We start from the raw sequence: 11,728 nt of genomic DNA, 5'->3' as shown, positions 1-11,728 counted from the left end.
TGTGTGTGTGTGTGCAGGCGAACATGAGCATGCATGTACAAGTGAGAAAGGGAAAACAAGTATGGCAAAATGTTACCCACTGGTGAGTCTGAGTGAAGGGTATGTAGATGTTCCTTGTAACAGGCTTCAGTATTTCTGTAGCTTTGACATTTTTGGAGGAAAAAGTGGGGACAAAAAGAACATCATGATTTGCTTTGTTTGTTTCAGAATGAAAAGGACTGAGTGCACACCAATAATTCATTTTTTTATAACTAAAGAAACCATCTCTCTTATTGATTGGAAGCTGTTTCCATAAACCTTGGTTGAGTAGCAATCATCATATAAATATGGATTTTAGACCTCAAATCTCTAATCTTGGTCCTGTGTATATTTTTTATTGTCATCATTATTGTGACAAGCCAATGTTGAAGATTTTTCTTGTATTCAATATTGTTTGTGAGCCTTTGAGACTGTCTTCATGAATACGTTGGTGTAGACTTAATCACTCAATGTCCCTTTTTGATGTAATAGTTTAACCACCACGCACACAGCTATTTCAGGAAACCCCTTGGTCTGATAAATATGTTTTAAGTGGTTATGGTCTTAAGATAATAATAATGATTATCTATTTTTTTTTCTTCCCAGAATCTACCCGATTCAACTAGCAATAGTATCTGAAATTTTCTTCGGGAAACGAATCCCTTATAAGTAAACAGTGTGGTCACTGCGGGACGTGACCTTATCTAGATTTGATGCACCACACTCTTTGTCCAGAGTGACTGGTTCTGAGGTTGATGCATGAAGCAAATCAGGCCAGTCAGTCAATGTGTTGAAACTCTTGAGAAAGAGAAGCTATCTGTCTCAGACTCACTGCTGGTGGGGTTCGGACTCAGAGCTGCTGATCGTTACTTTCATTACCACACACATGGAGAGTCTGCATGAGAGTGAGTCCTAGAAGGAAGGGAGCCGAACCAAGGGGGTCCCCGTGAGGGATGCAGGGAGACAGGATCCTGATGGCACCAGCTGAGTCTTGGCATCTAGCCATGCTTGGGCTTTTTTGTTACCTGAATCGATCAGTAATAATCCTTTTTCTTGACACATTAATTCTTGATTATTATATTCATTATTAATTCTTAATAAACATGAGTTATTCTTCAGCCTATTTCTTAGGTGTTTTTTTGAGTTTTTTAAATTGACTCATTTGAAAAGACCCTGATCCTGGGAAAGATTGAAGGTGGGAGAAGGGGATGACAGAGGATGAGATGGTTGGATGGCATCACTGACTTACTGCACATGAGTTTGAGTAAACTCTGGGAGTTGGTGACGGACAGGGAGGCCTGGCATGCTACGGTTCACGGGGTCACAGAGTCTGACATGACTGAGCGACTGAACTGAACCGAATTGAAGTACAGTTGTTTTGATCCAAGGTGGCTCAGTGGTAAAGAATCTGCCTGACAATGCAGGAGCTGCAGGAGATGTGGGTATGGTCCCTGGGTACGGAAGATCCCCTGGAGAAGGAAATGGTAACTAACTCCAGTATTCTTGCCAGGATAATCCCATGGACAGAGGAGCCTGGTGGACTACAATCCACAGGGTCACAAAGAATTGGACACGACTGACTGAGCATGCATGCATGCATGATCTACAATATTGTGTTAGTTGCAGGTATACATCAAAGTGATACATGTGTTCTTTTCCACATTACTTTCCCTTATAGGTTTTTACAAAATACTGAGTTTGGTTCGCTACACTGTAGGTCCTTTTTCGTTACCTATTTTATGTATAGCCATGTGTATACCATTTATATGTTGCTGGCTATTTGAATTGAGCTGTAATTAATGACTGAAGAAGTATGACTAGACTTTGCTTGCAGAGCAGAGGCAGAGTCACAGACGTGGAGGGCAGACTTGTGGTTGCAGGGAGTGGGTGGGGGGAATGCACAGAGAAGCGTGTGGCAGACTGGCAGACTGGACCTACATACGCACTCTACTACGTGTGAGAGCAGACGACTAACGGGGATCTGCTGTGTGGCTCGCAGAGCTCTTCTCTATAATGGGTGAGGAATCTAAAGCAGAGGGACATTATGTGTATATGTGGCTGATTTCTTTGCTATACAGGAGAAACTAACACAACACTGTAGATGAGCTATACTCCAAAAAAATGATCAAAGAAAAGAAGTCTGATTAATACAATGGCATAAAAAAAATTATCAATTCTAGAATCTGGAATTTCAGATCTTTCTGATCTTAATTTGTGTCTTTCCAAACTGCATATTGGCTAAGACTGGGCCATGCTAATGAATATCACGTTCTCCTTATCTGGAAGTGAGTTGTAAGAACCAGTGCGATTGTGCCATTCCATCCACATGCATGCTTATCCCACAGTTCCCACACAATATTTTTTTTTCAAAAGATATGGAGAAGGTTGCAGTATAATAGAGGAAATATCGATGAGTGGAGCATTTTCAAGTGATTGATGTTTTCATTTAGTAGAGTATATATTGAATAATGGGGAGAAGGCAATGGCACTCCACTCCATCACTCCTGCCTGGAAAATCCCATGGATGGAGGAGCCTGGTGGGCTGCAGTCCATGGGGTCTCGAAGAGTCGGACCTGACTGAGTGACTTCCCTTTCACTTTTCACTTTCATGCATTGGAGAAGGAAATGGCAACCCACTCCAGTGTTCTTGCCTGGAGAATCCCAGGGACGGGGGAGCCTGGTGGGCTGCCATCTATGGGGTCGCACAGAGTCGGACACGACTGAAGCGACTTGGCAGCAGCAGCAGCAGCAGCATATTGAATAATGAAATGCATTTTTGCTCAGAAATGAAAAGGGTCCTCTTTGCTATTGTCAAACTTGTTTTGATAAACTCCTATTTCCTATGTTAACTTTGGTATACCAAACCGTACAACTTCTTTGCCAGGTCTTCACTGCTAAACCCCTTCCCTGTGACAGTACAGCGTGTGCTCAGTTTCGGAGCACGGAAAGTACATGCACTTGTTTTGTACCTGTAGTTTGGATATATAATTGACACCTTTGTGCTTTGATGTTTCAACCACTTTAAGGCTGTACTGAGGAATCATATTTACCATCATCAATATATTCTCTACAATGAATATGCTCCCTTAATTAAATTATGATGTTAAAAAACACACCAAATGGATTTGGTTGATTCTTGCCTCCTTTAAATGTGATTGCACCTGTCCCCACGTTCCTCACTGCTGCAAACAAAAAACAAAAAACCCACACACAACCAAATACACAAAGTCTAGCAGAGCAACCTGCTGAAGACTTCATGTTGTTTTAAATAAGGTTCTAAGAAGGCCCCTAGAAGCCTTTCTGTACATCTAAGTTATTGCCCATGCTGGGATAATCAGTGTTAGGGAATGACAGAAAGAAGGTTCTGGTAGATAAGTTCTGGCCCTGAAGATAATTTGCAACTGAGCTTTCTGCGGTCTAGGTTTGAGGGACTGGGGTGGATGACTTCTGGGCCTAACCATCATTCTACAGAGACCACATTATTTGAGAAAATGGTTTTGTGTACCTAATACTTTGTTTTACAGCTCAGCTACTCTCTGGAGGACTGTATTTCTTGGAGATAGTCCATGGAACACCTGGATCCAAATCACCAGGAGTGCTTTTTAAAAATGCAGCTGTCTAGGCTGCACCTAATAGAGTGAATCAGAAAGTCTGGGAATGGGACCAGCAGTCAGTCCTCTTAAAATAAGTACCTGGTTGGTTCTCAGATTCACTGATGTCTGAGAAGTACTCTATGTAGGCTACATCAAATTTGACTTAAATCAACTTGGAGCTACTAGGTAGGTGACAGTCTGGGGAATAAGTTCAAACACCAAGCCTGTGGCTTCTTTTGTCCTTCAGCTACTTAACTATTTATGTAACATCTGAGTGAGACTTTAAAGATGCATGAGAACTTTGAAAAAGAATATGCTGATTTAATAAACTAAGAAGAAAGCTTAGAATGAAAGATTTTATGCATATGATCATTCAGGGCCAACTCAATGAATGACAAAGCTATTCTTTTAGCTCCCCCAAATAATATTCTCTGGATAATTTATTGTAAAGAAAAACGATCAAGCCTAGTTGCTTCCCTTTGCCTTATTAATAAGTCATTATGCCTATTCTAGTTATAAAATTTAAAACATTTAAAAATTGAGGCATTCAGATCTTAGTACTAATGGTCATATCAAAACACCTCAGACCACATCTTCTTTCACCAAACATCTGCAAACTATAATTTATATGAAAATATAGCTATCCACTTAAAGCAACTGGCAAAGTATCGATAAAACAGTCATTCTTAAAGACAGTGCTTTTCAATTCTGGCTGCACATTAGAATTACCTGGAGAAATTAAAAAATATGACCCATAGCAACATACTATAGTAAGCCAATCAAATCTGAATCTCTGGAGGTAGCGTTCAATTTTTTCTTAAATTCCCCAGTGATTCTACTGTGAAGGAATCACTTCCTTTAGGCACTTCCCAGATAGTGCAATCTCTAACTAAATAACTGAAGTTCAGCTCAGGACAAAAGTCAGTGGAGAGTGCCTGAAGTCAGCAGAGTTCATTCATTTCTAGTCTGCCCTCTAATTAAGCCAGGTTGGTAGAATAGGTGTGGTGTTAGGACAGGATGGGCATGCAGGCTTTCTCTTTTCTCAGTTTTCCTTTTTATAAGGCTGTTTGCTTATATTCGGCATATAATGCAAAGTGTTATAGTAAGGGACATATGTAAGGCCCCAGGCACATGTCAATGGCTCAATACAGGGGTCCCCTAACCACGGGCCAAGGACGGGTATCGGTCAGTGGCCTGTGAGGAACCCGGCCAAATGGCAGGACATGACCAGCGGTTGAAACCGAAACCACCGTCCCACCTCTCCCCGAGTCTGTGGAAAAACTGTCTTCCACGAAACTGGTCCCTGGTGCCAAAAACGTTGGGGACTGCTGGTTTAATGGACAAGGGAGCTTACATGTCTGAAGCAAGGAAGGTTCTGGAGCGACACCTCAGCAAACGTCAGACGAAACATGGCGGCCGGCCAGGCTTCACTCTGGGTGCAACTGGGCGGTTGCCAATTATAGCAGGGAATAAAGTCAGTTACCAGGGAAACCAGCGGAGGGGCACGCCCACACGGCCTCTTTGATTACAACAAGCATTAGCTGGGCCTGGGGCAAGGGTGTCAGGAGGTCCGTGAGGTGTTCGAGCTGGTGACGCACAGAAAGCAACGGGACGGCCATCTTGACTGTCCTGACTATACACTCAGCTGGGCTGTTCACGGTCCCCTATGCAGCACAGGATTGTAAGATATCCTTAGGTTTTTCTACCAGAAGCAAGACTCTCAGTTCAGCACCACTTTCATTTTGGGCTTCCCAAGTGGTGCTAGTGGCAAAGACCTTGCCTACCAATGCAGGAGACAGAGACGCGTGTTCGATCCCTGGGTTGGGAAAATCCCTTGGAGGAAGGCATGGCAACCCACTGCAGTATTCTTGCCTGGAGAATCCCACGGACAGAGGAGCCTGGCGGGCCACAGTCCATAGGGTCGCAAAGAGTGAGACAAGACTGAAGAGACTTAGCATGCACCAGCACGTAAGAAGAGACCTGAAAAATGTTTTTGTCTACTCTTTGGCTATTGTTGAAGACGTTAATTACCCAACAAGGTGCTATCTTTCAGAAGCTACTTGGGAACAAATTTTTCTGATCTTATTATTAGCAACTCTAAAAGTTTAATTGGCTCATGAATCATGTAACTAATCCAGTTTTAATGAGCTGCTAGAAAGTTTAGAGCCAAATTGTTCTAATGAACAACTATAATAAGAATTATTCTTGTATAAATTTTTCCATTTTAATTTTTTTTCCCTTTTTTCTTTCTCGCTTTCTTATAACTTATCATTTTAATCTATTTTTTTTTTCCCCCATCCATGAGCCACTGTAAAGCCGTTCAGGAACAAAACTGGACATACATAACATTAAAAGATATGTAGTTAACACAGCTGATGATCAAATAGTGTGCCAGAAAAGATGGCTTTAGTGCAAGTCAACTAATTTCCTCAATGTAAGAAAACTTGAACAGCATCAAAGTCAACTTACGCGTCTTGGGCACTGTACTAACACTGATGTTGAAATACAAATATGTAAGATATAGAGAACAGGCACCCAAACTGGATTGGCCAATAGGTTTGCTGGGTCTATCAATAAGAGCTTATGGAAAAAACGTTAGGAACATCTTGGCTACCCAATATGTCAGGATAGTGCTGCTGTGAGTCTACATTTACTAATGTGGTGAAAGGGGCATAAACGAGTGGTCAGAGGGAGCAAGTGTTTTCACTCGACAAGGAAAGAAATCTTTCAGTTAGATCAACTGGGTGTCAATTATGAGGGAAAAGAATCTAGGTTGTTAGATATTTTAAATAACTTAGCTAGAAGACAATTCCTTTTTTTTTTTTTTTTTTGCAAGTTAGATTGTTTTAATCTCTAATATGCCACTACTGAGATGCTTGAATTGCAAGTAGGCATTCTGAAGAAAGGGTTCTAGAGTCTGATTATTATAAAAAGAAACGCTATCAGGTTCTTACTAAACTGCACTGACAGATTATGAAAAATATGGTTTAAAAGTAATTTGTAGTCAGTGTAAGATGGAGTATTCCTACAAAATACATGGATATTTGGAGTAAAATTATTCTTTAAAAAGAAAACCATTAGTAGTAACCTACACTGATGGATTAATTTGTATATGTAATTTGAGACACAGGTTTCCTCTTAGCTACAATCACCTTTTATTATTTACCTTCTGATTGTTATACAAGCAAAAATCCTCTTTGAATTTTTAAAGAAAGCCTGGTTTTCACATATATGTAAACTCTTGGGCTGGTTTTTAACTTATATGTGCTACATAATAAAATGACTTCTTAATTTTAATACAATGCACTTCTTTTGAAACATTGAATAGGTTTCATAGGTTTCACTATAGCTTAGGTTTGTGTAATTATTACAAAACTTGTATACAAGCCCGGCAAATATGCAAAAACTGCAAAATACACTCTGACAGCTAATGCTCTGAAAACACTTTATTACACAAATTACATTCAGATTCTGAAAATAGTGATCTAACAGTGTAACCATCTAAAAATAAGACATCCCCAAAACACACCAACTGAGGAAGGAAATTTAAAAAAAAACAATTTAAATAGAGACTTTTTTCTTTCCCTTGTTGCAATATAATGTTAGTGATTTTAAAAAAATAGGAGATTTAGCAGCTTTGTTGTCATGTAGCACAAAATTTCTCTTCACTGCCACAGGCTGAGAATGCTGAACAGGAAAGGCACCAAAGAAAGACACTGGCAATGGAAGTGCTACTGGGAGAATACTGTGTTCAAGCAGAGAATGGAGTTATTTACAAACTACAGAAAAGTCTCAGAAATGCAGATGAGCAAACCTTCCATCCCTAAGCGACTAGTGTGACGGAAGAAGAGGATCGCTTCTCTAGCCTATGTTCATATAAAGACAATGGCACGATGAATGAACTTTCAGGAAACTCCTCAACTAGGAACAGAAGCCAACTAATCCCAAAGGAAGTAAATAAAAGGTGTACGGTCCCACACAGATGGTACAGTTTACAGTTAAATACGCAAAACGCTCAACGTGCTCAAGGGGAAAGGAAGCTGGCATCCTTGGTAAGTCTCGTCAGCCTAAAAGAAAACCCAGTTTCTCAGGAGGAGGGGGCAGGGGCGGGCGGCGGGGCCGAGTACTCTTCTTCGGACTCGCTTGCGTCCTCATCTTTCTCCTGGTCGCTTCCTTCCGTGCTGAGGCGGTCGAACCCCTTCCGGCTGTAGCCCTTCCGGCTGGCGAAGAAGTTGCCCAGGTTTAGGCCTCCGCCTCCCTTTCCTGGAGAAAGCAAACAGGGACAGAGGATTGAGGTAAGGTCTGCACAAATGATTTTCAGTTTCCTTGTAAATTCTTCTGGGGATGGGAAAGGGCAGGTATTAGAGACAGGGGAAAAAATGACAGAGACACTGATCCGACAGAGTCAGAAAGATACGACTCCACAGGTTCATTAACATAAATAAGGAAAAAACAAACAAACAAAAAAACCCAAAGCTCCCCAGGATTGTGTATTTCTGCAGGATTATTTCAGCTCCTGCTTTTTCCAGGCTCTCGGGAATGGACGTCCCCTTGAGCAGCTCTTCATTACGGTGACTTTATGAAAAGGTCATCTTCACTACGACACGCACTGACACACTGACAGGAGTGACAGAAAATCCGCTGAAGACAAATGGGGCGACATAAACAGGCAGGGAGGAGAAGTCGATGACACAGAATGGCAAGGTGGGAGAACGAAGCTGGGCAACCTGCCGGCGTCGTCACACACTTTTGGTTGGTGCATGGTTTGCATTTGGCATTTGCCAGGGATGCTGTGTTACACACAAGGAGCCTAATTTCCAGAGAGAAAATACAAAGTATCTCCTTCCTTTTTAAAAGACATGAGCTTGTTGACTGTGAATCAAATGGGAAGGATTCTAAAAGGTCACACGCATACCTCTAAGTCTTCCCAGAACTCTTCCCGAACTGGCCTCAAGTTTACGTTCAGAATCTGCTAGAGAAAGAGGGCATGTTTCAAAATAAGTCCCAGTCACCCTCCTCAGTCTGTGGGTCCAGCTTTCAACACAAAATAAGGAATTAATTCCTAAATGATTAATAACAAGGCCTGGCTCCTGTCTGTGTGTATTCTTAGAATTCTAAGGGGGCAAAAGGCAACGTGTCATTGTCATGCACACCAGGGCCAGAGCTGGGTTTGACTCCTACCTGGGTCTCTTATAGGCTGTGCAATCTCAAATTACTTCTCTGAGCCTGTTTTCTCTTCTGAAGAAAAGATGGGACCAATGACAGTCCCCACCTCTCCGTAAGCACGTGACGTGCTTACAAGCAGTGCTTGGTATATACACAGGAAATGTTCCGTAAATATTAGTTACCTTTATTAGGACAAAATTAAAAATTACCCATAATTTGTAAAACCTTGGAGGCTTTGGTTACTACAATTTAGGAATATTGGTCTGAGGTTTTAGGCTTTCTATTTAGAACAGTTCACATCCTGATTGAGGAAGCTTTGGATCCAAATGTACAGCGTTTGCTTTTTATATAAGACTGAAGGCAAAAAACTTCTGAAACCCTGAGTATCTGCAGCCATACACGGTGACCCAAATTCTTGTTCCATGAAAAACTTTTTTTCCTTAGGTGAAGGCTGAACTCCAGACGGACTTGGTTTTTCCGCGTGCTGTGTTGTCTTTACTGTGCTCTCTGCCCTGCTTCCAACACTCCCTTCAGGACTATGGTCAGGAAGATAAGGCTCAGGGTTCTCCCACGAAGCCTCTCACAGGAGTAGGGGCGGCATGGTGGAGCACAGAGCAAAGGTAGAGGGGAGGTGGGGAGAAACAAGCAAGGAGGGAGGGGGAATTTGATAAGACGGTTAGCAAGCCGACAAGTGAAGACTGCAAACTGCACAAGGATGCGGGACGGTCCTAGTTTTGCATCCCCTGTGCCCAGCACAGTGTCTGGTGTGAAGCCGACAAGCTATACGTGTGGGCTGAGTAACTGGAAGGCCTTTCACGAGGGTTATTAAAACCCTCATAGACTGGATAAGATCTTTCAGGAACAAATGTTGAAAAGAGGTGAGAGGCTGGGATACTTTTAGAATTAAATGTATTAGACTGAACCATATAAAGCTGTAATTTCTTAAATAAAACATGATTGAACATGAATGGAAAAAAGGTGAGAGGCTGGTATACTTTTAGGATTAAAACAGAATTAAATGTATTCAACTGAACCATATAAAGCTGTAATTTTTTAAAATAAAACATGACTGAACGTGAATGGCAATTTCATATGGTTCGACCTGGGTCCCTCAGTCTTCCCAACATACTCCTGTGAACAATATTCTGGTAACAGCACCACACACATGTGCTAAAAGCAAAGAAGTAGATACCAAACCTTCTTGACACCCCAGCCACTTCTCCTTTAAGTGGACTGATAAGCGATATTCTGCTATAACCGTCCCCAGGCCTTGTGTATTTCTGATACTCCATGTATTTATCACTGTATGTACCATCCTCTATTAATACCTTTATGTGTCATTTCTTTTTTATGTCTTATCTATTCTGTGAGCTCCATTTATTTATTCCATCCTTTTCCCAGTGACTATTTATCAAATCCTCAGGGCCAGGAACTGTTATTTGTGCTGGAGATATATCAGGAAATAAGCAAACACACAGAATTCTTGCTCTTTTGAAGCTTCCATCTAATTCCATGAAGACAATGACTACGTCTACTGATCTTTGCCTCTGCTCAGCCCTTGTTGGGAAGAGTTAGCTGTATTTTTGAAGAGCTTTATTGACTGCAGGTGAAAAGCAAGAAGTCCTAGAAAAACTCCCTTTCACAAATTATTAATTTAAATCCTTTGTTTTTGTTTTCTGTGTCCTTTTCTGTGTCAGGGCTTTGCCATGGGCACTGAATCCCTGCCAGTCGCCTGGGCCTGAAATCAGATCAGATGCTGTTTCTTGATCAAATGCTGTCCACCATTCTGGTCCATGGATCCCTTCCCAGATGCAGCTGTAGCCTCCTGCCTCAGGACCTGGGGACCCCGCCAAGGGACTGTTTCTGAGAGGTGAGAATCACGAGTTGGATTATTTATGGGGATACCTTGACAGGAACTCAGCTACTCAGTCTGATACTATGATGATGATTTAATAAAACACTGACACCAGTATTGTACTCTCCCCTCCTTCACTCTACTCTTTTAAAACTGTCAAATGGTTTTCTATGGAAATAGTTGGTTTCCTGAGAGGTGAGGTTTAAGACAAGTATCTTTTATGACTTTTTATTAGTTTATTACTAATGATTATTCCTTATAATCATTGGTATTATTAATTGAGCACTTATAGGTGCCAGGTTCTGTGATAAATGCTGTATGTACATTATTTCATTTAATCCCTACACAACCTTGTGGGTATTTTACCCCCACTTTACAGATGGAAAAACTCTGGCTTAGACAGGTTAAGTAACTTGCCCAAGGTGACGGAGCTAGGAGCTAGAGCCAGGACTAGGGAAAAATAGACAACTTCTAAAAAATTGACCCAGGCGTTTTGAGGACTGGGCCTGTTTCTAACAGCAGGGATCTCCTCCTTCCTGATGCTTCAGCTAATTTATACGGATTCTACTCATCTACACAGTTTCATATGGAGACATCTAATGGCTTTATGCCAATGCTAAAAAGCAGTAATAGAGGTTGGGCTTTTATCTAACTATCCAAATTCTGAAGCTCCAGGTACATTTTTCCACTTTGATACTAACTATAGACAATATTTGGAACACAGACAATCACACTGAAAGAGGTATAGAACACTTAAAAAAAAACAAAACACTGAAAAAAAGATCACAACCAAACTTTGATAATCAGGCCAAACACTCTTTTTCAGGGAGGTTCCAAATTCAAGGGGCTCGTTTTACTTGCCTCCAAAGGCCCTTGATTTTTTCCACCGAATAAATAAGGCAATGGCCAGCAGGACAACCACAGGAATAACCAGAAGGGTTGTAATGAGAACAGCCGGCACTCCGGAGCCCGGCTCTTTGACCAGCTTCTGTTTCTCTTGTATCTTCTGCAATTCTGAGGAGGCGGGCTTGTTCTCCATTTTGGTTTCAACAACTGCCTCGGATTCTTCAGGGAAAGAAGAGTTGACAATATTCAA

The 11,728-nt window shown here is 41.5% G+C and overlaps 1 protein-coding gene across 8 annotated transcripts in view; it reads right to left on the bottom strand.

The window, feature by feature from the left end:
• Window positions 1-7,039: 7,039 nt before the first annotated feature.
• PAM (peptidylglycine alpha-amidating monooxygenase) overlaps window positions 7,040-11,728 on the bottom strand; it is a 180,562-nt gene continuing 175,873 nt past the window's right edge. For 2 of the 8 annotated variants that reach the window (XM_010831967.1, XM_010831972.1), the window contains 3 exons: window positions 11,494-11,697; window positions 8,527-8,583; window positions 7,040-7,874 (listed from right to left, as the gene is read on the bottom strand). In XM_010831967.1, coding sequence (XP_010830269.1) covers window positions 7,699-7,874; window positions 8,527-8,583; window positions 11,494-11,697 — 437 coding nt within the window. In that variant the 3' untranslated portion in view covers window positions 7,040-7,698. The remainder of the gene's footprint in view (window positions 7,875-8,526; window positions 8,584-11,493; window positions 11,698-11,728) is intronic. The other 6 variants (XM_010831968.1, XM_010831973.1, XM_010831969.1 and 3 more) reach the window with 4 other exon arrangements.

The sequence above is a fragment of the Bison bison genome, unplaced genomic scaffold, assembly GCF_000754665.1.
Source record: "Bison bison bison isolate TAMUID 2011002044 unplaced genomic scaffold, Bison_UMD1.0 scf7180017864533, whole genome shotgun sequence".
Taxonomy (NCBI): domain Eukaryota; kingdom Metazoa; phylum Chordata; class Mammalia; order Artiodactyla; family Bovidae; genus Bison; species Bison bison.
Note: the sequence above shows the minus strand (reverse complement) of the source record. Positions and strands in the feature narration are given on the sequence as shown.